At 42.9% G+C, this 26,124-nt stretch overlaps 2 protein-coding genes across 3 annotated transcripts in view; one reads left to right on the top strand and one right to left on the bottom strand.

Moving 5' to 3' along the window:
- Window positions 1-288: 288 nt before the first annotated feature.
- On the bottom strand, window positions 289-18,641 carry TAF5L (TATA-box binding protein associated factor 5 like). The gene is made up of 5 exons (XM_075596872.1): window positions 18,361-18,641; window positions 13,299-13,443; window positions 8,070-8,174; window positions 5,609-6,333; window positions 289-2,708 (listed from the first exon to the last, which is right to left on the bottom strand). The coding sequence occupies exons 2-5, from the start codon at window positions 13,438-13,440 to the stop codon at window positions 1,911-1,913; spliced, it is 1,770 nt and encodes a 589-aa protein (XP_075452987.1). The 5' UTR covers window positions 13,441-13,443; window positions 18,361-18,641; the 3' UTR covers window positions 289-1,910.
- Window positions 18,426-26,124, top strand: part of URB2 (URB2 ribosome biogenesis homolog) — a 66,857-nt gene continuing 59,158 nt past the window's right edge. Inside the window, exons 1-2 of one of the 2 annotated variants that reach the window (XM_075596871.1) lie at window positions 18,426-18,873; window positions 24,162-24,299. In XM_075596871.1, coding sequence (XP_075452986.1) covers window positions 24,174-24,299 — 126 coding nt within the window. In that variant the 5' untranslated portion in view covers window positions 18,426-18,873; window positions 24,162-24,173. The remainder of the gene's footprint in view (window positions 18,874-24,161; window positions 24,300-26,124) is intronic. The other variant, XM_075596870.1, reaches the window with a different exon arrangement.

Raw genomic sequence — 26,124 nt, forward strand, 5'->3', positions numbered from 1 at the left:
GTCCCTGCAAATTATTTTAACATGGTGCTGAGCCCACATTTAATATTTGCAGTCTTTACATTTCACACTTTAAATGGAAAGGGGTGGTGGGGAGGACGGGGGGAGGAGGGCAAAATAAATAGCTGGTCTATTGATAAAACACACAAAAAAAAAAGTCTATAACTTTCCAAACACGTTTTGAAGGACAGTCTTGATTGTTCCACTCCCGTCATCCCCAAAAACGTTATATAAATATAAATGAATGTGTATTTCCCACATACATATGTAACAAACCCTTTGGAGTCTACAATACCTCAATAAGTGTTTATTGCCCTAAGCACTTTTGGAAACTCCATAGAACTCTTCGTACAAAATCTTTTTGCCCCAACAGATAAGTCCTTTCCCCCACAGAAAATGGCAAGCAACAAATGATTCATCATTGTATCGGCAAAAACGCACTAAAGCAAAGGAAAATTTACCGTAGGCACGATAGGGTAAAACAACTCTTATCGCAAGACTTTTAAGCTCAGATTCTAGGGCGGGGGGTTCACAATACTCCGATAACAGGTTAATTTGATCCGCATCAACCACCATTTAAGGTAATAATAGCCGGTAACCCTGATCAAGCTCCAATACCATTATTGGAGCATTGTGAATCCCGCCTTTAGGGCCACGTAAACCTTTTCAATGCCAGAACTGCACTGTATGCCCCTCTGGCAGCAGAGGTGTTCCGTGCTTCCACCTCATTATATTTCCTATATTCCACAATCTGAAATTATTTGAAAAAATACCTTTGTTTTTTTTCTTCTAAACTCTGAACAAGAGGTGTTTGAATTAGGCACACAGGTGATGACATCACTATTCTAAACACTCCGTGTGGAATCTTTAGTTTGTCAATAGTGCATTCCCAAGTGGTTCTGATTCCGCCTCAGGGTTATGAAAAGGAATGTCAGCATTCACAAAACGGTTCAAAGAGATAGGTGTTCTACATGGTCATATGAGTGCACCTCGGGTGCACAGGAACAGCTCGCCAAGGAGAGGATCAATAGAATAAAACAATTCTCAAATAGAGAAAGAACGGGCCCTCCAAACGTCTTTAATAAAGCATCAAAACGTGTATATTTACTGTGGGATGATCGACGTATCAGTCATAATTTAATGTCATGACAAAGGTCCAGGCAATGAACACTCAGGACGCGCTTTGATAAAGGTCCAGGTTGGGATCGAAACGTCAATCCTCACACAGTAAAAGTACACGTTTTGATACTTTATGAAAGACCTCAGGAGTGCCGGTTCTTGCTCTATACGAGAATGTTTTTATTCTAGCATTCACAAGACACCCCCTTAAAAAAAAAAAAAAAAAAGAAGTATATATTAAGCAAAACATAAGAATAAAAGGACGTGGGAGCCAAGTAGAATGAACTACTCTCTACAAAGCAGCAGCGTTCGTATTCAAAAATAAATACTTTTTTTTTTGTATTCATCTTTTTTTAGCATGCTTTTTAAGCTTTTTACAATTATTTTCTTAATCATATTGCAGAGTGGAGATTTCTGCATGTATTTCAATCTTTCTCACTTTCTGCCAGAACACAAAAATTTTAAAAAAATAATTAGCTGCCGCTCCACTCATAGCTAATGCAAGCAAAGTCAGCATGCTTATATACTTACTTTATACTTTCTAATGGAAAAAGAAAAGGAAAAAATATGTTTAACTCCTTCAATGCAACGCATTGCAATTAACTAGGCGTTTCAATAACAAACAGGCGAAAATGCATTCTGTGTTTAAAAAAAAAATTAAATTAAAATTGGAAGGGAAAGCCGCTTTCAGAGGGAATTCTCTCAAAATAATTCATTCTCTCTCTTACATTTGTATCTTATCTTGTGATATCCCCATTAATCCCACCCCCCACCCATCCCTGCAGACCCCAACATTAATGTTCTTGATTCTCCTGTGCAATCCCAGTCACCATGAGGAGGTTGCAGGCCATAAATTGCACGCTCAAAACGTTGTTAGTTTGTCCCGTATATACACCCACGAGCTCGCTAGAGGAGCCGTCCGAGGGGGCGTTGCAGTACGTATTTCGGATATCCCATAGCCGGACCGAGTTGTCCATGGATGCCGAGGCGATTAAGCTGCTGTCGGGGCTGAATGTGAGGCTGCTGATGTTGTCAGTGTGTCCTCTCAGCTCCTTGTAAAGTGTCCCTGACGCCAAGTCCCACAGCTTCAAACGCTGATCCTCCCCAGCAGAGGCCAAGTACTTGCCGTTGGGTGAGAATGCAAGCGCCAGGACTGGTCCACGGTGTCCGGTGAAGAGCCTCACAGAGTTCCCCTGCTGTGCACTCCACAGCCTCACCGTCTTGTCTGTGGATCCTGTGGCTAGGTAATTGGAGTTGGGGTGAAACTTGACGCAGTCCACGTCTGCGAGGTGGCCAGCGTATATCCTAAGGGGGAACGTCCGGTCAAAAGACCAAAGCCTGGCAGTGCGATCGTGAGATCCACTGGCAAAAAACAGGCTGCAGGGGCTGACGTCCAGATCCCAGACCGGGTACGCGTGGCCTTGGTACAGGACTGTGTTGGTGAAGCTTTCCAGATCCCAGTACCGGATAGACGTGTCCTCGGAGCAAGACAAGAGGCCAGAGTTATCCGAGAGGAAACGGGTGCTGTACACTGGTCCACAATGCCCCCTCAGTATCTTCATCTCTGTGCCTGCTTGGTCTTCCTCTTCATCCTGTCAAGAAAGTGGAAGCAAACAAGAGAAAATGTTTCATCTTCACATTAGAACTACAAACATTAACACGTGTAACAAAGGAATCAAAGTTGTAGAGTGGGGGGTCCCTGGTGACTAACTTTAAAAGGTTTAAGGGGCCACCAGTTATTTCAGTTCTGTACTATTAAATACTTCCTACCTTTTATTTTTTTATTTAAAAATTCAACTCAATGCCATTTTTAATTGGTTTTAATATAGTGAGCATCCTTTGATTTCTATAGCAGGCTTTAGCACCCCCCCGGCAGTGCAAGATTTTTGTAACACTTTCCCGTTTGTGACCATTTGTTGCCAATATTGCTAGCAGTTTGAGCTGTAACCTGTAACAATAGATGTTACCTTCGTAATACAAGAATACTTTGTAGCAGCTTAGTTACACTGACGGAAGGACTGAATTGAAACTGAAAGGTAGCCATTTAGTGAACCCTGGGAAGTAGGATTTTGATGATCAATCATGGGAGAATTAATCGATCGGCAGATTACTGTAGGTAATTAGTTTTTCAACAAAAGGTAATCAAATGCTGCATGTATTAAAAAGGAAAAATACGATTTTTTATTTTATTTAAGCTGCTTTGATTGTCTTTAATTACATAAATGTTTTGGTCCTTGATAGAAAACGCTCAATCTTAGTAAAGTTTGCATAGCTGATAGATTTAACAGTGACTTTATAAAACAACACCCAAATTGGTATGAGTGTTAAGCTGGACCATCAGTAGCAATACTGTTATAGGCCTGTTGAACAGCAACAGCTCCCAACATGAGGAAGAAGCACCACTAAAATGTTATAGGGTAATATACATGCCTGTCTTATGGTAACTAAGCTTCATTTCTGGCGGATAGTTTCAGCTTTTGACACAAGGATATTTTTAATATTGACTTGCAATTAACAAGGGGAAAAAAAAAAAGGGGGGGCACATGTCTGTGTATGTTAGGCCAGTCGTGTCCAATGTTTTTCCCCTGTGAACCGCGGCCGGCTGTCCTCCCCTCCTTGCACCCCCCCCCCCTCTCCTTACCTTGGCTCCGGAGTTCTGACGTCACGTTGGTGTATGTATGTATGTCTGCGTGTGTCTGTTATAGATATACCTGTATACATACCCACATATACACACACACGTGAAAAAGAAAGTACAACCTCTTTGAATTCTATGATTTTTCATATCAGGACATAATAACAATCATATGTTCCTTAGCAGGTCCTGAGTAGGTTTCAACCGTTGGGCTCCACACAGGCAGAAGGCACCTCCTCTCTCCGTCGCGCGCTGACGTCACCACCTCGTCCCAACTAGTTTCGTCACTAACGTGACTTACTCATCCCCTGAGGAAGTCACGTGTTAGTGACGAAACTAGTTGGGACGAGGTGGTGACGTCAGCGCGTGACGGAGAGAGGAGGTGCCTTCTGACTGTGTGGAGCCCTGTTATTCATGCTGCACGCACGGCTAGCAGCCGGAATCTCCATTGACGGAAGGATTTATACTGCATGTGTATTATCAGGCTGATCTATACAGCACAGCGGTGTGTGTCAGGAGCTCCAACGGCTGCAACCTACTCAGGCAGAGTATTTACACTGGACCCCTCCCACCCAGCTGACGAACCCCTTAAAGATTATTCTCTTACATGCTTGTTGTTTTTTAAATCTTGTAAGTGCGATTCCTTGGGACCACGTGTCTTATTAAATGTATGTATGTATATTAATATTTTTAGCGGGGAGGCTCCATACCACGGAGGGCTACCGAGAGGGACGGGGCATCCGAACGGAGACTGATGCGGTGAGTGGCAGTATCCTGTGGCGTATACCAATACACATGATAGTGTTACTTGCCTTTTTAATTTTGCATTATTGTTTCTCTCTCCTGATATCCCTGTCTGAGGACATTTCCATTTGATGTACATACTGACCTGGTTTAAAGACACAGTAGTGCTACAGTTTTGGAGTCGCTTTAAAACGATTGACATCTTGTGAGTAGGCTGCACATAAGGGCCAAGATTTGAAGTGTCACACCATACATTACATTATCGTCTGCACTTAGATTTGTTTGTGTTGTTTTTCTCCTACATGCTCTGCCTGGACTGCACAATTACAAGATTTTCAAACACATGTTTAAAGTTCCCTAGGTGTACAAATGTATTCGGGCACCTGTGTGTGCTGCTATAAGGGCCTACGCTGGGAAAAAACGTGATCTATGGTAGCAGCCCTGGCTTTAGTGTGGTAGGTCAGAAAGATAAACCATATTTACCTCTTCATGAATGAAGACACAAATCAGGGGTGGCCGAAAATATAAAATACTTAGGAGCGTTCCAGCTACCCTGCCCCACCTGTCTGGTCTGTCTCACTGTGTGCGTATATGTCAGTGTGTATCTATGACACACGGACGCTCTAACACATGCACACACTGGCACTCTCCTCCGCTCCGAACCCCCTGACTAGCCCCACCCTCAGCTCCCCGACCCGCTCCCTTCTCCGCACGGAGCTGCGCAGTGACACATCTGCGACTACTCTGCCCTCCCCTTTTCTAACTAAGCTGTCACAGGTCAGTCATCACTGCCCATAGCACAGGTGCCGGGGGAGGGGAGAGGGAGGAAGGGGGAATGGGACATTTTAGACGGGTCGCCCAGGATTTTTCCATCCCTGATTAGATAGAGATATATCGCTATATACACACACACACACACACACACACACACACACACACACACACAAAGAATATATGCACACTAATATCCTGGCAGTGATGCAGGTGGTCTGATTGCAGTTAAAATGTTAGGATCAGGGGAGCCACTACGGCAACCATTAAAGTGATCAGGGACCGCTATGGCATGCGCAACAAGGGGAATAAATAATAATACAAATTTTTTTAAAAAATCACCTCCTCTACGATATCACAAGCGAGCCGGATACGAGACACATCCACCCGATGTGGCTCTGCTTTGAGCTTCTTCGATCTCAGGCTCCACAGCTTCACACAGGAGTTGTCGAAGCCGGCGGCCAGTAGCTTGCTGTTGGGCGAGATCTCGGCTGTGTTCAGCAGCTGTTCAGTGTTGTAGAAAGCATAGAAACAGATGGTGGTGAGCGAGGGCGGGCCATCTTTCACACGCTTTATGCATTCCTGCAGTTGCTCCAGCGCCACCTCGTTCTGCAGAATAGGAGCCGGCACGTCCGGGGGATCAAGGCCGTTGCTCTCACCCCGCGAGCATGACCCGCCGTTGGAGTACAGCTGGTAATCCGTCCGCTTGGCTGGCTGTACGTCCAACTGGATATGCAGCGTGAGAGTTTTGCACAGAACAGTGTTGTTGTCACTTTGGAGGTAGCGGAGAAGGTAGTTGTAGCTGTCCTCATGGAGGCAGACCACGTACTTGTTATCCAGGAAGGCTCGCAGTTTGAAGTTGGAGTGGATGTCCTGCATGGTCATGGTTGTCTGAAGCTGCTCGATGATGTCCCTCTGGCCAGGGTGCTGCAGGAACATCCCATGGAAGCGGCTGTAGAAGCTATCCACGGCGCTCTTCAGGCTGTTCTGGACCATGTCCAGGTGGAGGTAGACAAACAGAGGGTAGAGGAGGGTCGTCACTTCACGGCAGTGAGGGGAATCTGAATCTGCAAGGTTTTGTAAAACAAAATTAAAATACATGGATACAGCAGTCAAAAGGCTTATGGTCAAGTGCTTTATTTCTTGTGCAGTAGAACACTACCTGTAATTATGGTTACTTTTTTTATTCCCCAAAAGACTGTGAAAAATATACCACCAGAGCTTGATATTTTAGACTAAATACACAACGTTTTTGAAGTGCTTTCTTTTTTTTCTGTTGCTTTACCAAAATCTTGTGTGGCACTGCATATTTAAAAAAGCTCATATTGAAAAGGACACCTCTAGCACAGGATTTCCAGCAAAGCCCTTTCCACTAATCAGAATTATGTAGCATTAATTATGATTAGTCTCAAAACTTGTGTGCCAAATTCTGTGACGGGCCTGAGTATCTGTGACAATGGACCACTTCCATAGGCAACGACTGCATAAACAGAAGCAATATTTCAGTGCGACAACTCATTTACATTTCAATACAGCACCGCCAGATGTTTGGAGTTGCCAAGTGGTAATGTACAAGATTCATGTAGTGGCGGGGTTTCCAAGCTCCCGCGCCCGCAGACCAATGGGAAACCGTAACGTCATCAGGTTCAGCTTGACGAGGGAGCTTTAAACTTTGCCAAGAAACCGGCACCTCCTTTGGAGGTCTGTATCTCGGGAAGTAGGGAGTCCCTGGAGCTGAAATGAGTGGGGTTCAGCTCCGGAGAGTGATATTTTAATCTGTAAGTGTAAACTTAAAATGGGGCCCAGAATACTGGAAGGTGATATTTCATACTAACGAAGCAAAACTCTTGCAGACCCCTAGTTAAATTCGTTTTTTATATGGCTCTATATTTAAACATCTAACATTGTCTCAATCTTAGCACTACCTGAGAAGAATGTAACATTATATTCTCTCTTACAGATCGTGATGATAAATAAAATAAGTATTTAGGAACATGAGCTTCATATATAGTACGTCCATAAGAGAAAATTCACGTGGATGTTTGCAGGGAGTTTATTTGGGTGGATTAACATTTTGGTCCTCTACCGAGAAGGAACATTTTTAATTAGAGAACCGAAATGTTGATCCACCTTAATAACCTCCGAGCAAATTTCCACACGAGTGCTGGCTCTTCTCATTTATATTTCAGACCTGGACACCTTTTGGCGTCTCCTTCCTTTTACACTACAGAAGCAAACGGCACCAAATAATAATAATAATAAAAAACAGCAGAAAAAATATGCAGCATACAAATGAGTGATAAAAATAAAACAGTGCCATGGAATACCATTTTTAGAAGGTTAATATTACAATTGGGCTAATAAAAGATAAATAAATATATATATAAATGTAAATACAACTGTATGCTCATCTGCATGTCTTAGGCAGGTATGCAACCCCGCCTTTCACCATTATCACCCAGCACACAGCACTTCTACTGCAGCAAGGGATTCTGGGGAATGACATGCAAATGAGCACACAGTGCCACCTTTTGCTTCAAAAACCATTTTTAACATGGATATATATATATATATATATATATATATATATATATATATATATATATATACATACATACATACATACATACATACATACATATATATATATATATTCAGTTTATTTTACAATGAAGTGAAAGAGCACATTGGCAGGTATACCATCATAGAGTTCCATCTTCCCCAGAAAACCGGTTCTGGCTGGTGTGTCTGCCATCGCAACAAACACACTGGGCACTTTCATCACACACATGCATGAACTCACCCGAAAGGAAATTCCGCAGCCGTGCAAATTGCACTTCATATTGCTGTGGCTCAGCCTGGAATGGGGCTGAAGACACTGCATTGGCACAGCTGGATTCTGCTTGCACTGGAGGGAGAAAAAAAAATGTTTTGTAACCCTATATCAAGGTGATTATGCTACCATTTTCATGTCTAGACAAATGTGTTCCAAAATGCTGCTATATTTAAGAAACTCACAAAGATTTGGCCAATTTTTCGGAAATTCCTATTTCCTTACACTTTCCATCTTTATTACACAAATTCTTAAACTGTCAATAGAAATTTAACCAGAGTTCTCATTATAAACCCACAGTTATTAATGTATCAATATGGAAACCGAGTCTGAAAGAGAATCAGTGACAGCAGTATTTGTACTGTCCTCGTAGTTCGGACGGAGCTCAAAATCTAACGTCAGCTACCAGTGATCTTGTCATGGATTCAATGACGGCATTAACAAATATGAGAATGTACATAGCTTACATACTAACAGAGCACATATAATACACGATGAAATAAGGAAACACCAACTACAAGTATAAACAAGGTTTGGAATATTGTGGCCAATACCATTAATATGTACTTTTAATATGTACTTTTATGACTCAGCAGAAGCTTAGTCAAAGTGGGTCTACCCAAGGTCAGAGAGGATAAGCAAAAATTAGCTAAAAGGATGTGGTGATAGAGAAGGATTGAGCACCGCAAAAAGGAATTGAGGGCTGGAGGCAGGTAAAAATATTTTGAATGATTTAATAGGCGTAACAGCCAAACCACGAACAAAAACAGAGGTCTTCTGACACGTTTCTCTCCGCAAAGGAGCATTATCAGAGAGAGACCGGTGATCCGATTAACCCGTCTTAAATAGCAGTGTCTCCTGGAGAAAGCAGCTCCCGCCAAACACACCTGTCCCGATGGCAAATTCAGAGCTGGTGAGTGACGAGAGATGGTAATTAACTGCTGAATCACCGGAGTGTTCTGTTTTTTTATTCTGATCCTCTATTCAAAGACTTGCTTCAAATGTTTTAAAGAGTGTTACAGGTTTTATGTTAAAATGTTTCACCATGGGTGTTTGTGTCAAACTTTAGTTATTTTGACACACACTGTGCTGTTAGAACTTGCACAGCCTTGATATTTTGTATGTTTGTTTTTCACATAAGACATATTGTTGTTATTATACTGCCTTTGGCAGCCTCTCCAGGCGATTGAGCAGTTAATTACCGTCACTCTCCGGCTCTGCATTTGCCATCGGGACAGGTGTGTTTGGCGGGAGCTGCTTTCTACAGGAGACACTGATATTTAAGAAGGGTTAATCAGATCACCGGTCTCTCTCTCTGATAAAGCTCCTTTACGGAGAGAAACGTGTCAGAGGACCTCGGTTTTTGTTTGTGGTTTGGCTATCACCACATCCTTGTACCTTCTACCAGGACGGAAGCACGCTTACCGGAACCAGCTGTATCGTGAGTACATTCGCAAATTTCTTTATACAGCCGACTTTTACATTCTGTAGCCAGTGTGGTCAAGGCGGTCCACTCACCCACACTGAGTAGGGGGAAGTGCGTCTCGCACTTACCGGAGGGGGCTCCACCAACACAGGGATCACTCGGGAGTAGCTGGAGACAGCATTGTCTCCCCCCCTTCTACCATACAGTCTCCACAGTTTACATCTAGAGAAGTGGCTGCTGCATTCACTCCACACTTACTCGGCTGAACAGATGGATCATTATGCATCTCACGCTGCCTACTTAGGGCTGTTCTATAGTGCGTGCGCTTGCTGCACCGTGCACTGCAGTTATAGTTGGCTGTGGTTAGTCAGCCTTCCTATAATAGGACCGAGCGCGCGGCACGGCAGAAAGCGTGAAATCAGTCGACAGGCGGGGAAGATGGGGAAAATAAAGATTTTGCGCCGCTACCATGTATGTATGTGTGTGTTGTGTGTGTGTGTGTGTGTACAATGTTAATAAATAATTTATTTACCAACGTATTTATTTATTATAAACATATTTAAAACACACACACACAACGTGTGCGGCACATGCATGTGCGTTCGCACAGGCGCGCGCAAGGCCGCACACTATATTACGGGCCTTACTAAGGTTCCGAACACTTCTATATCTGGATTCCATAGTATAATTCTTTATGTTTGCTTATATGCATTACTACAGATTGGACTTGCCAAAGTTTTTGTAGCACCGCTAGGGATCTATATCCAACTTTTTTTCCTGAAAAGATTAGCTAAACTGTACATCAGTATCTCATTTAATTATTTTTTTAACAGGACTGTGACAGGCAAGGGTAACCAGGCTATACAATAAAGGTTAAGCCCTCTGGTTACCCTTGGGCCCCTGGCAGCTACCCAGCACTACAAGCCAGGGGCCCGGTATCATTAACTTTTCATGCAAAGTGACCCCTGCTTTTCCACTTTCCATGTTGCCTTGGCACCAGACTAATGCAACTGTGTGTGTAAGGTTTAGGTGGGATATTTGGGTAGAAATACAATTATTTTGTTTGCAGGAGTTCGGGGTCAGAGCTACCATTAGTACCTTCATTCTACCCAGAGAGCAGGCATGATTTGCCAGTATGTGGTGCGAATTACACTGGGGCTGCCCAGTGTGCCACAGATTCCTGGTTTTCGAGCCCAGATATCTCAGTCCTATTTCCCTTAAAACTATGAGTCACCCCAAGGTCCCCCATGCATTAAAATATGTTTTATACATTTCATAGAAGTCTCTATTCAGTCAGCACCGGCATCTGCTTAAGGTGCCAGCATGTCTGCAGAGTCCTTAGTTCAAAGAGTAGTTGATGTCCAGCGGTGAGAAAAACGTTTGGTGGGCCAGGAAGGTCGATTGTCCAGGTCCGGAGAACAAAAGGCATCCAGTGGGACACCTTGAGTCTGCTAGACTTGGTGGAGCTTGCCCAGCGGGTGGCAATGAGTTAGCTGGGGGAGATATAGCTCGTAGGCGCTTCTCCCATTGGCTAATATATATTACCCGCTCACACGTCTTTTCGTGCCGGCTCGGCACTCCGCTGACGTCAGCCAAGAGACAAGACCCTGTTTCTATTGGCTAGTGGGATAGGGTTCCCACGCTCTGATTGGTCGCTTCTCCTACATCCATGCTAAGGATAGCATGGCCGAGGCAGAGAACCAGACCATCCAGTGACTTGTGTCAATGAAGCTAGGGCGGGCTTTTCAAAGTTGCTCTGTTGCAAATAGCAGAGCAACCGGCTTTGTTTTGAAGCTAGGAAAGTCTGCCCCGCAGAGACCAAGCCCTGTCTATTGCGGCCAATTTCTACAAATCGAATGTAGCGGTCGTGGCTAGGATTTCAAGCCGAAAATTGGACCAAGAGAGCCGGGTGGATATCCCGGTAGGCAATCCTACCGAAGAAGGCGTCATGCACCTAGCAGAACCTAGTTTCCACCCCCGTAAGTGTGCTTTTATCTGTATATTGTGTCATTCTTGTTGTACGCGGTTTACAGAAGTAAACTACTTTTTGTTTCTACTACCTTGTTTTGCCTAGCGCATGATCCCAGTACAAATATAAATAGGTGTTAAAAGTCCCGGTCTCCCGTGACAAGGACATTTATCAATCTACATGTTTTCTGTTTCATTAAAATTCATTATTCACTGTTGGGAAAAAAATAAGCAATGCAGAAAATGAGCAGTTCTCCACTGGTTAAAGCTCACAACTTCCAGCAGCTGGGAGATAGATGATACACAGAGTATATGATTTGTATTACATACTTGTTGCAATAAAACAAAATGTACACAAACAAAAATAATGTATCGTCACTCCAGCAGTTACTTAGAACAGGGGTGCGCAAACTGGGGGGGTGACACTTACAGAGGCCCCACGCTCTTCCAAGGCATTTAATTTAAATACCGAGGGATCGCGCGAGGACTCTGGAACTTCCCTTACCTTGTCTCTGGTGACACGTCGCCATGGCAATGCAGCGTCAAATGACGCCGCAGGGTCACGTGACCGACCCTGCGGCGTAATTTGGCGCCGGAGAAAAGTAATGAGGGGGGCGCGAGGAGCAGACAGAAAAGTTTGCGCACCCCTGCCTTAGAATGCACATCTCTCCCACGCTCTCTCTGGTTCAAAGCCCTTTCACACCTGCGGGAATGCACTTCTGTGATTTATAAACACCTATCCCAATCACCTGGACATCTGATAAAGATTTTTCATTCTGTATTCAACGGACATTCCTTTTACAGCACTTTCCACATTGCATTATGCACTATAGTGCACACACGGGGGATTGTTAATGAATCGAACTGCAATAGTAACGATTGGGGTAATCTCACACACATCCGTTGACTTGAATGAGACGTTCTGAACGATAATGCACCAATCAGAAATATTGCCGTTTAATTACCTGTGTGTGTGTGTATATATTTATGAATTATATACAGGCATACCCCGGTTTAAGGACACTCACTTTAAGTACACTCGCGAGTAAGTACATCTAGCTCAATAGGCAAACGGCAGCTCACGCATGCGCCGGTCTGCAGGTCCTGAACAGCAATCTGTCTTCCTACCTGTACCGAAGCTGTGCGCAAGCAGGGAGACTATACAGCCTATTACACATGCGTTATTTACAGCAGTTATGCACGTATATGACGATTGCAGCACAGTATATGCATCGATAAGTGGGGAAAAGGGAGTGCTTCACTTTAAGTACATTTTCGCTTTACATACATGCTCCGGTCCCATTGCGTACGTTAATGCGGGGTATGCCTGTAATATTTTGTGAGGCAAGGGAAAGGAAGCCCTGAAACGCTAGTGTTGCTTGCTTGGAAATCCTTGTGGTATATATGTACCGCTAACCTTTTACTTGCCATAATACTCTGATTATTAATTTTTGAGTGAATAGAAATTTTGTAATTATTTATAATTAAATTTTCTTTTTTTTAAATTAACCATTGAGTTAGCAAGTGTTTGTTTGGAAGAATGTGAATAAATAGCTGCAAAAATGTTCCTTCAACAGTGACAGAGGAAAAACATATGGATTAAAAACAAAGCTGTTCCTGGATAGTAATGGAGAGGTTTGAATTCACAGGTAAAAATAGTTTTGTAAGACCTGCAAGACGGGTTCCCCTGGCATATGACTGTCTCAGCACCACAAAAAATGTGGGTTTCAGTATGACAATTTCAGAGAAATGAATACTCCATGAACAAAACAGAAATGTATACAGAATTGGATCCAGCGTCTCACCAGATAGATTAGCTGCCATCTCCTCGGCAGTCTGGCACAGACGCAGGCCTTGCTTCAGGGACCCTTCTGTATCCACATAGTGACGACGCTTGAGGTAGCAAGTTACCGCCAACTGAATTTGCTCTGCGCGTACTCGCTTCATGGTCTTTGGGAGAAGGAGAGAAGTGAATTACACAAAATATGCAAAGACTATACAAGGAGTTGAATTAGTATTAAAATGGCCATTATCTTCAAGAACTCTTGCTGATTTCAGGAAGTAATAAAAAGACAGAAGCCAGGAGATAGTTATGAAGTGTCTGCAACTTACAAGCACGCTGCAAATGCAATCATGCAGCCACCTCTGGGGTACATAGATATAGCATGACAAGAAAAAAATATTGTTATTAATTGGTATCCAGGAATATGTTAAAGTCGTACAGGGTGATTCACAAGCACCATCACTGCCCAATATAGCAATTAAACCCAAAACCATTCCTAGTTCAACAGCCTAATATGTTCATGAACAATATCTGAAGTTACTAGATTTGCTTCAAAACAGAATGGATAGTGTAATATCTGCAGTATAAAATGTATACAATACACAAAGAATATTTCATACACAATTAATAAAACGATTACCTATTGCATTTGATAAACATCCACAGCTTATGCTCTGTATATGCTAGGTTTGTGTCTTAAAAAAAACAATAATTTGTTAAAACTTCTGTGAAATGCAACAGGTAACTCAATAATAGGATGGATGATTGTTTAATCAATCAATCTAAAGACGATATAAAAATATATCCCTACAGTAGGGTAAAATCCTCCATGTCTTCAATGCACATCTCCATGTGGTCTCTTCCTCCCAACAGAATAAATGCTACCAACAGAATAACAAAAAGATGTACATGCAAAGCAGAGAATAAATGATATAATAGGAGTTTATTTAAATAACCTTCCTATGTTTCCAAATAAAGCAACAATGACCTGAAGGATTGTTTTTATATATTAATTTAACCTGAACCAAGGGGACCTCACGAATTGCTTACATATCTTAGCTCATATGGTTCAGAACATTCACCAACCAACTACCAGTACTTTTGAAAAATAATGTTCTCTAGCTGAGTCTTTTCTTGTGAACCACCAATTAAAATCATGGGTCCTAGATGCACAAGTCAGTGACTGGGCATCAAAAGATTTTCCCTTCATTCATATCGTAGTCAGCATTCATTTGTTTTAAAAGGACGTTGTTCGTGAATATCCTGAGATGTGAAAGACTCCTGGTGGTAATACAGACAAAGTTCTGCTCCAGACACATCCAGGCTAAAAAAAGGAATACATAACTTTGTTGGGGACTTCTGCTTATGTCTTTTTGACTTGTCGTTTAAAAAGGCATGTAGCTGCCAACGTTTACGGGCCAAAAAGATGATTTGGGTGCCGGAACAAAATACTGAATAATTCCGACAGAAATGAATGAATGAAACACCACACAGTGCTAATCATTAATGAGCAGTATTATCCTCCAATGAGTTAGATTCATGCCATATAAGTGTGACTGAAGAGGCCCATCCATGCCATCAAATAGGGCCTAAGCCAATGGTTCCCAATTTTTTTAAACTGGGACCCCCCAAATGCATTTGTTTCACTTTCCAGATCCCCGTGCCGTATTTGGTATGCAAGGACGATGACCTAGGTTTGGGTCCCTAGAAATACAACGTAATTGAAAAAGGATTCCAGTCAGGGCTGAAAAATATCACTAACATTATCCAGTCAAGCTAATTACCCCCCCCCCCCTTCACATCCACACAGTGGCCCAAAAAGGATGACAGTCGTAGAAGCATTTACAGCCGTGAGAAAAAGAAAGTACACCCTCTTTGAATTCCATGGTTTTACATATCAGGACATAATAACAATCACCTGTTCCTTAGCAGGTCTTAAAATTAGGTAAATACAACCTTAGATGAACAACAACACGACATATTACACCGTGTCATGATTTAACAAAAATAAAGCCAAAATGGAGAAGCTGTGTGTGAAAAACTAAGTATACCTTATGATTCAATAGCTTGTAGAACCACCTTTAGCAGCAATAACTTGAAGTAATCGTTTTCTATATGACTTTTAGTCTCCCACATCGTTGTGGAGGAATTTTGGCCCACTCTTCTTTACAACATTGCTTCAGTTCATTGAGGTTTGTGGGCATTTGTTTATGCACAGCTCTCTTAAGGTCCAGCCACAGCATTTCAAATCGGGTTGAGGTCTGGACTTTGACTGGGCCATTGCAACACCTTGATTCTTTTCTTTTTCAGCCATTCTGTTGTAGATTTGCTGGTGTGCTTGGGATCATTGTCCTGTTGCAGGACCCAATTTCGGCCAAGCTTTAGCCGTCGGCTAGATGACCTCACATTTGACTCTAGAATACTTTGGTATACAGAGGAGTTCATGGTCGACTCAATGACTGCAAGGTTCCCAGGTCATGTGGCTGCTAAACAAGCCCAAATCATCACCCCTCCACAACCATGCTTGACAGTTGGTATGAGGTGTTTGTGCTGATATGCTGTGTTTGGTTTTCGTCAAACGTGGTACTGTGCATTATGGCCAAACATCTCCACTTGGTCTTGTCTGTCCAAAGGACATTGTTCCAGAAGTCTTGTGGTTTGTTCAGATGCAACTTTGCAAACCTAAGCCATGCTGCCATGTTCCTTTTAGAAAGAAGAGGCTTTCTCCTGGCAACCCTTCCAAACAAACCATACTTGTTCAGTCTTTTTCTAATTGTACTGTTGTGAACTTTAACATTTAACATGCTAACTGAGGCCTGTAGAGTCTGAGATGTAACTCTTGATTATTTTTCAATTTCTCTGAGCATTGCACGGTCTGACCTTGGGGTGAATTTGCTGGGATGTCCACTCCTGGGAAGATTGGCAACTGTCTTGAATGTTTTCCACTTTTGAATAATCTTTCTCACTGTAGAATGATGGACTTTAAATTGTTTGGAAATGGCCTTATAACCCTTCCCAGATTGATGGGCAGCAACAATTGCTTCTCCAAGATCATTGCTGATGTCTTTCCTCCTTGGCATTGTGTTAACACACACCTGAATGCTCCAGACCAGCAAACTGCTAAAACTTCGGCTTTTATAGAGGTGGTCACACTTGCTGATGATCAATTAATCAAGGGCATTTGATTAGCAGCACCTGTCTGCTACTTAGCATCTTAATTCCAATGGAAGAAGTAAGGGTGTACTTAGTTTTTCACACATGGCTTCTCCATTTTGGCTTTATTTTTGTTAAATAAATCATGACACGGTTGTTATTATGTCCTGATATGTAAAACCATAGAATTCAAAGAGGGTGTACTTTATTTTTCACACAACTGTATAATACATGAAATTTGGTCATAAAAAACATGAGTATACTGTGACTCACGTGCAAGTAAGACACTCCCGGCACAGGTAGCTGCGTTGGGTCCTCCTGTACGGTTTCTTCCTGTTTCCATGTCCGGTCACAGGACCACCGGAGCACTCGTGAAGGCTACGGTAGGAACCCGACGAAGCAAAAGGATTTTGCGAAATGCATAGGTCCCAGTCGGTGCGTGTGGTTGTGTGTCCACTGAAGGCTACCGTAGCCTCCGCGAGTGCTCCGATGGCGGTCCTGTGACAGGACACGGAAACAGGAAGAAACCGCACAGGAGGACCCAACGCAGCTACTTGTGCCGGAGGTGTTTTACTTACATGTCAGTCACTGTATACTCATGTTTTTTATGAATAAATTGCATTTATTATATATGCTTTTACGACTGTCATCCTTTTTGGGACCGCTGTAAGGACGCTGGCCGTCTACCATTGCTGGTTACCAGGGGACTGACTCAGAGGGAGCAAAATCAATGCACAAAGAACTATTTTGATGTGAGGTGGTCTCACACATGGCCGTGTGAGTACAGCTATTATCTATACTTTCTCCCCAAACCCACAATACACAGACTGAATATACTGTTTAACTGTTTCTTCTAAGGACAATACTATCACTAATTGAGTGTCTACATCTTGCGCTCACCACAACTCCACCTTTGAAAGTATGAATTAGCCAGATTTAGATGTGTAGTTACTCCGTGACAAAGCGTATTGTGAGCGTGAAACGCGCAGCGGATTCTGTACTCGTCTTTTATGATTTGTGACAGAAATTATTTTTTACCAAGTATGGCCTCCGTGAAGTTATGAAGCCTTGTCGAGTTACCTTGTGAACTCTGTTTTGAATATGAAAGGCGAGCAGAAATCTGTCGCAACTATCTATAGGTCATTGGTACATTCTACTACACATACACGGCACCTAATTTTTGCTGGCTATTATGTAAAAAAATTGATTTGGATGGGTCTCCAGCTTCTTTTTTTTTAAATAGGCATGTGGCGGTATGAATTCAAGGGTCCAAAGGATTGAGATTTGGTTAACCAAGATCAAAATATCAGATTTGAATGGTGTATTCCGAAATAAAATGAGCGTGCCACCATAAATAATGGTGCTACAGCTCCCTACCTTCAAAATTCTCTTCCCGTCACTGATAAGCTCCCTCTATCCCCATCTTCAAGACACCTTAAATGTCACTTTAACAATCAAGCGTTTGAATTGCACTGAAAGTGGCCCACTGTATAAGTACTTACTATATTGATCTTACCCTTTAACCAGTCAATAACTCCGGCATTTTTCTGGAATTTCTCTTCCACTCGTGGATTTTAACCTCTACCATAATCCTTCTGGGACTTGCAGTCTTGGTCCTTAATCATACTAAAATTGTTTGAATATGGCACCCTTCTACAAAGTGTTTTACATAAGCTGCTCGTAGAGTACAAATGGGACTGGAACACTATATTCTGAACCTTTTAAATGAGTTGCCAGGTATCTAAATGAAGTGAAGATCCTCAAGCAGATCCCATTTCTGACAGGATGCACACAAGGGTTATACCAGTCCCATCACCCCTACTACGCCCAGCAAACACAAAAAGGGGGAGAAGGATTCGTCCCAGAGAACGGTTGGATCTCCTACTCTCTCTGACGATCATTACCACTACGTGAGGATATCGCCTACTCACCGCACATCGCAAGGATCTTGCACCCGCACTCACTGGGTGGTTGGGGTGTGACCAGGCACTGCCTCGGCGGTGGGATGTTCCAGAACCGGAACTTCACGAGTGTTCCAGAGGCGGAACTCTGGCTCCCGCCGATTGTTGACTCAACAGCCCCGGAACAATGAGGCGCTTTGAGCCGCCGCCACTGCTGCCGCCGGACTCCATCCCGGCTCCATGACTCACGCACAAGAAGAGAAGGGGGCCAAGGACCTGATGCACTGGACGAGACCGGCGCACAGCGACCGACCACTCAGAAAACACGCCCCCTCCGTCCATGGCTTGACCAATCAGCACCCCGCCCTCTTGTGTACGTCATAAGTGTGCGCTTCAATCAGAAAATGCTGTATTCCGCCGTGTGCCCGGTGAGGGGGAGATGGGTGTAAGCAACACGTGGGTTTGACACTGAGATCGGTGGTTCGTGGATTTACGGTGATAACCTTTTTGATTTCGGAGTAAAAATCTTTTTCTGCGAATAGGGTATTTATACCAATGATGTATTCTGCACTCGGTGTCCTTAGATGTATATAATATATATTTATACACGCTAAAAAGTAGCTGTAATGTCTCAAAAATAAAAATCTACGTTTATTAAACATCGGTCTGAAGCTCTTTAATAAGCTGTATGTTAGAAAGGTTTAATCAATATGTGTTTAAAGGAATTCACGTTTTTATTTTATAAAACTTCTTTAATAAGAACGTGAAAATGTATTTCATAAATAAAATAAAAAAAACAATGGTAGCAATGTGAGGAAAAATATAGTGGCACTCCCCCCCCCCCCCCCCCCCTCTCCTCACCCCTTATTGGAGTTCGGCACAAACATGGTGCTATTACTTGTTAAATGTTGAGTACATTCTTCTAAAAGCTAGGTCTTTATTAGGAAAATGCTAAAGGTAAGGAGTTATGTGAATATTAAGTATACATGTTTATTAAAAACTTTTACTGTGTACGATTTATTTTTCTTTCGCTATGGTGCAGCTAATGCACTTTTGAATGTATTAACATATTACTGTTCAATTTTGGGCATGTGTGGGAATGCAACTGTTAGGTTGTGCTTATAGTGCTGGCGACTGATGACGTTGTCGTCGCCACTGGCGAAAGTTGTAATTTGATTTTTTGCGACGTCGCTGGCGACAAGGCCAGTGACGTCACTAAAAGGGGAGTGCCGCGCATATGATTGGAGACAGTCAATCACATGTGGCGACTCTCTAAAAAAAATCTAATTTTCTCGGCTTCAAAATTTTTGGTCTCGCTGTTGCGCTTGCGACGGAGTCAATGTATTTAATTCGGAGTGGCGTTGCCATCGCAAGGCACTGTAACCGTAGCCTTAGGCCGCGATTATAGTGCGCGCGATGTGACTGGGGACGTCATCGCTGTGTTGTGTGTGTGTGTGTGTGTGTAGAGCTGCTGTGTTGTGTGTAGAGCTGCTGTGTTGTGTGTGTAGAGCTGCTGTGTTGTGTGTGTGTGTGTGTGTGTGTGTGTGTGTGTGTAGAGCTGCTGTGTTGTGTTGTGTGTGTGTGTGTGTAGAGCTGCTGTGTTGTGTTGTGTGTGTGTGTGTAGAGCTGCTGTGTTGTGTTGTGTGTGTGTGTGTAGAGCTGCTGTGTTGTGTTGTGTGTGTGTGTGTGTAGAGCTGTTGTGTGTGTGTGTGTGTGTGTGTGTGTGTGTAGAGCTGCTGTGTTTGTGTGTGTGTGTGTGTGTGTGTGTAGAGCTGCTGTGTTTGTGTGTGTGTGTAGAGCTGCTGTGTTCTGTGTGTGTGTGTGTAGAAGAGGTGCTGTGTTGTGTGGCTAGAGCTCCAGTGTGGTGTGTGGTGTGTGTAGAGGTGCAGTTTGCGTGTGTGTGTGTGTACACAGAGGGGACGGCAGTGTGTGGATATAGATATCTGCAGTGTAAGAGTAAATAGAGGTGGTTTCATGTATTTACCATTTTATTTTAATAAAAAAATCTATTTAACTATAAAAAAGTGTCTTTTATTTATGAAATAAGCCTACATTTAGCCTCGGGCCTTTAACTCTTCCAGCCAGGGCATTATTGACCAGTAATGCCCTGTTCTTCGGGGATTATTACTTAAGTAATACATTGAGAGTTACCTCTCGTTTTCAAGTATGTCCTGGGCACCAAGTTATAAAAAATACATGGTTATATTAAAAGAACAGGGTTATACAGTGAATTCACAGACATTTCATGGACAGATAGAGTTGGAAAATTGGATACAGGGGATAAAGGGCAGGTGAGTTTCAGATTGAAATAGAGCAGCTTTAACATCACCAAACATACCTAATGCAATGCCATTTCTGGCCGAAAACATGATTTAACTGAACATTTGAGTACTGCAGATACACATTACTGTAAGTCATGGCAATATTCATTTACGTTAGCTTAACAGTAAGTCACGTAATGAACCTCTGGGGATAGGAGGTTATTCATTAAACTGCAGTAGTACTGATCAGGGCACTATTATACTGAAACTCCCATTAACATATCAAGTTTCATCTAGCACACAGTGACCAAATTTGGAGTGGTGGGAGGATGTTGTATTTCACTTGTGTGCAATGCCAGCAAATATGGCATTTTTTCAGCTTATTTTGTGTCCACGAAACATAGTTTTACTTTAGTGGGCATGGTTCCATTGCTAATTAACAGATTATTCCCAAAGCTGATGTCCCTAGGTTCTCCTGATGAGAGGATTTGAGTACTACTACTCATTAGAGAGAATAAGGGGCTTAGTGGTAATAGCATTCGCTATCAGATGGGAAAATGTGTTCTCCAAACTCCGATACATGGTGTTGAACCACAATCGCGTGCTAACGGTCTTTCGAGTACATTTGTTAATTGACGTGGGAGAGAATATGCCACATTGGAGCTTGTGAACAGGGGCGTATGTTTGAAGTCCAGAATTATCCAGTTTCATGATCTTGTGCAATATCTTTGCACATCTCTTCATGGAAAATATTGGGATGTTTTTCGAACACGCAAGGTAATGGGGAGAAGTAAAGCATCTATCCCTGAAATCAGTTCATTCCAAGTAGAGTTTGCATGTTGCATTCCACTGTATGAGATTACTTTATAAGTATAATGTATAATGTCGCTGGGTGATTTGCATAATAATAATTTTACACACATATCAGATTTTAGACGGTATTTATTAAGTGGTGGTATTCCAAAAGACACCTTATGGCCTATTCACTTCAATGGGCTGCAAGGTGCTTTGTCACACTGCAGGGTGTGTTATCGCAAGGGGGAGCAAACTTTTTTCCCTGCGTCCCCATGCCGGATGTCCTCCTCTCCGCGCGCCCCACCCTCCTTACCTTGATTCCCGGCGTCTGGACGTCACATGACCCCGCCGTGTTGCCATGGCGACGCGTCTCCAGATGCCGACTGAATCAAGGTAAGTAGGTTTACAGAGGCCCTGCAGCTCCCCCGGCACTTAATTTAAGTGCCTTCGGGAAGCGCGCAGGGGGCCTCTATAAACCCAGCGCCCCCACTTTGCGCACCGCTGTGTTATTGTATAGCATTGCTTACTAAATATGTTCCTGTGCATGTAAGCGGTTTTGGTTTCAGGAACCAATCCATATTTTCTAAGATTATTTTAGTTTTCCACCAGCCCAGATATACAAAAATAATCTGATACTTGTTGCTTCTGGAATTAAACATTACATCGGTAGCAGCCCGTGCCATACGGATATTTGTATGCACACTGGCTGCAATGAAATGGCTCTCCAAGAAGTTACCTTGAAATCAATGGATACTTGTGGATTTTTTTTTTCAATCTGACGTCTGGCCCATTTAAATAAGAGAGCTTGGATCAGCCCTTGTAGGAATGGGCCTGAGGTCAGTAGCTCTTTTCATTTGGTTTACAATGAAATAGCAATGTGCGATCTTGCTTCCACCTGTGAGGTATTAGCACAAGGAGGAAATGTGATTTATTTTTCATCATCTCATTAGAGCACAGAGCGTTGTAAGTGGAATTTAACTTGACATAGAGCGAGAAAGAGTGACTTGTTCAACATCAGATGCACCTGGTTCTATGACTTCAACCAAGTTCTTCACCTTCAAAAAATGCGCAGGCATCTCCTTGCTGTAGGAGGTGTGTAGGCAGCTTCTCTAGACTGGAATCCACATTTATATTGTGTATTAACAAACTACGTGGGTCTGTATGAAGTATGAAGATGCTGCGCTGAAGAGAATAATTGATTTAGCACAAATCAGTTTTTCTCTACACTTAATTTTAGATTCAATAGTTTTTTGTATGACTCGTACATAATGAGTAAAAGCACAAACACTAGCATTTCAGATAATTGTCATTGTACAAATAGCTAATGGATGCTTAGGTACAAATGTCAGGAAAACTGTTGGAATGCAACACTAAAGTAGTTTACCATAGGACAGTGGTGCACAAACTGGGGGGCGTGAGATTTGTCTGGGGGTGCGCGGACGGTTGCAGAGGTCCTGCGCTCCTCCCCAAAGCAATTAAATTAATGCCGGGGGATCGCGTGAGGCCTCTGCAACACTAAAACGTACCGGGATTCAGGTGCGTCTCCATGGCAACGCGGCATGAAATTACGCCGCGGGGTCATGTGACGTGACATCACCGGCGTCAAATTACGTCGCGGGTCACTTGACCTGACGCCACGTGACCCCGGAGCTGCCAGGTAGGAGAGGGGGCGGGAGACTGGGGGAAGCCAGGCAGGGGAGCGCAACATAAAAAGTTTGAGCTCCTCTGCCTTAGGCTGCGGTCCCAGTTAGCACGGTGGCACGCGCGCCCGGCTGGGGGGGAGGGGGGGTCGGTGCGTGCACAGCACTAACCGCGATCTGCGGTCCTCCAGGGAGAGAGATTGTGACGGAAGGGGGCTTGGTGGGGGTTTTGCGGGGGCGTGGCCATGACCTCACGCGGCTGGTTTGCCCTCATTGGGTGAACCGCCGGCGGGGCGTGACCACGCCTCCGTCGCCAGTTCTAAACTCATATTCATTGAGTTAAAAAAAAAACTGTCAGCACGGCGCGGCTGCACCTTCAGCGGGAAGGTGCGTACTGGGCCCAGCCCCATTGAGGGGCGGTGCTTATACGTACAGCGCACGCCGAGGTGTGCGCTGTAGCAGTTAGTGGGGCCGCAGCCTTAGGAGACGACGTGCTATTATCTACTAATCACTGTAGATCCCGGTATCCCCATATTTGGGGTAGCCTGGTGTCTGTCCCAAGCAGTGTAATATCTTTTCCTTGAAACCACGACCATTTCAGGGAAGTTACTTTTAGTATGTTCCAGCATTCCTCATTCTCTGCAAAATTCTCCTACCTTATTGATGTCTTTGATGTATATGAACGTCTCATCATATACCCCGTATCCCTTTTTCTTCCAGTATGTGCATGGTTCTTTAGGATTTAGAGATACATTCTATATCTGCTGAAACGACCTTCAATGGGGATTGACGCCCGAAAACACTCAAACGGCTGCTCCGGCAGATATAGAATTTACCCATTTAATATTGTCCGAAGCATCTATTCGTATGGTTTTCGGACAAAATGGCCGCTTCAGAACCCCTTTAGTTTAGATTATAGAATTACCCCTTGGTGTCAAAGGGGCGTAAAGCAAACATTTTTGTGACAATGTATTTCTTAAAACTGATTAACAGTTTTTTTTCCTTGTGGGTTTGTTTTTTGGAGGGGGAGGTAGGGGAGTGGGAGATTTCACCTTTAAATGTTGATGTCAGGATTAATTTCATTGTTATGATATGTGTTCTATTTTGATAACTCTCTCTGATGTGTTGGTTGCAGGAAGCTGGAGCCATGGCTGCAATTTACTCTGGAATCCACCTCAAGCTAAAAAATGCAAAGACTCCTTGGGAAGATAAAATAAAACTAGCTCATTTTGCCTGGATTTCTCACCAGTGTTTCCTTCCCAACAAAGAACAGGTATGTGCAAATATTGTGCACACGTGCTTAGCAAATAAACAAAGTTAGGAAAATAATATTCTAGTAGTAGTTATGTGCCTGGCTTCCACAAATTCTAAATGTTTTTTTTATTTTTTTTTAAATTGTTGTAAATATATGATCATGACAAGGTGATGGTGAAAAAACAGGCGCTAATAAAATTCTAGTGCTCACTAATAATTAAGTGAAAAAATAATACACATATAATGGTGTGTACACTTAAAGTGACTACAAATAGTGCAGCCATATACTGAGAGGTGTATATAAATAAAGGTTGTAACCCCCTGCTCAAACCCTCTGGAAGGGACTGTCTTGACTGGTCCCAGATGATCGATACAAATTCTCACAACCCAGGGGGAGCATGTGGGCAGAAACAACAAAGAAAACACAAACTAAGTGCAGACAATATAATAATAATAATGAAGCGTGTATTCAGACTTGGCTCTTATGTGCAGCCTACTCACAAGAGTATCAATTGAAAAGAACTCCCAAAGTTTAAGTTTTCAATGATATTTAGAATGTAATTATGAATATCTCTGCTTCATTGGAAGGGTTGCTCATGTGTTTTTAATACATGTATAGGAATATAATGTTTTTTTAACAAAAACAATTTATATATACATATATTTTTTTGTCACTATATAATTTGTTTGCACTATTTCTCTAAATAGCTGGGTTTGGCTGATTGTAGAATATTAGCTTTTTTCTTGTTTATTTGTTTTTTCTTTATTTTGTATGTTTATGTGCCTTATTTCACTCGTCTTGGGAATTATATGGGTATCCATTCTTGTGTTTACACATTGAGTGCGCTTATATATTGACAAGTGCGGGGATTAGGGTATTTTTATTTACTCACGCATGCGTGAATGATCAGACAGAGAGAGATCTGAGAATAGATTATGGCTTGTCCATGTGCGCATGCGCGTGCCGGCGAGACTTAGATGAGCCGCATCTTGCGGGATTTGGCTCTTCATTGGCCATGGGGTGCGTGTCACTCCTTTGGACTCTGATTGGCTATGCCTCGTGGTGGGGTTCTCTCTGAGCTTGTGTGCATAGCGCATGCGTCGCAGGGACAATGCTCATTGGTAATAAGATTTTATGACGTCATGGCGGTCAGCTGCTATTTAAATGTTCCGTGTATTGTGTATGACACTTCTTGATAAAGTGCACGTATCGCACGAAACGCGTAGAAGGGTTGCTACCTAGATCTTGGGCAATCTGATGCAGCACACGGGTCAGGAGGAGGTGGGGGTACTGTCACAGCTCTGTACTTTTTTGTTTTGGTTCCTACCAGACTTCATGTGCCTCTTTGGTGTATAATTTTCCATCGTTGTGTCACACAGCAATTTATTATATGATTTGTGTGGGTCTGTCTTGTGTGTTATTTATACTCTTTGCTAATAAAGTCCATTTTTTCCATTTTTTCATTATACATTGTTCGAGTGCACCTTTTTGACCCTTCTTTTTCTTTTTCTTTGTGTAACATATTCCCCATGGGTCGGTAGCACCACCAGAGGGTCACTTTTTACCCTGACCTTTGGTTATCTTTGATTATTTAGTCATCCAGGGGTGATTTGATTGCGGCATCTATTTTGTGTTTAATATATATATATACACGGCCCTGAGGAAGGTCTCTCTGTGGGACCGAAACGTTGGCTTACGTGTATTTCATGTTGTGAATATAGATTTTTGGATTAACCCCGTGCGGTGTGCTGTCTCTTTACTGGTCTTTGGATTGGTTCGTATCATACTTATTTTCTATGGGACTAGCATCTGCTATTATAACCTTTTCTACTGCAGTGTGCTG

Source organism: Ascaphus truei, chromosome 4 (assembly GCF_040206685.1).
Source record: "Ascaphus truei isolate aAscTru1 chromosome 4, aAscTru1.hap1, whole genome shotgun sequence".
NCBI lineage: Eukaryota > Metazoa > Chordata > Amphibia > Anura > Ascaphidae > Ascaphus > Ascaphus truei.

Coding starts and splice junctions, on each gene's coding strand:
- TAF5L (XM_075596872.1), bottom strand. CDS start 13,440: ATGAAGCGAGTACGCGCAGAGCAAATTCAGTTGGCGGTAACTTGCTAC. Junction 8,175..13,298: donor GATGGCAGCTAATCTATCTG/GTGAGACGCTGG, acceptor TTCTCCCTCCAG/TGCAAGCAGAATCCAGCTGT. Junction 6,334..8,069: donor GCTGCGGAATTTCCTTTCGG/GTGAGTTCATGC, acceptor AAAACCTTGCAG/ATTCAGATTCCCCTCACTGC.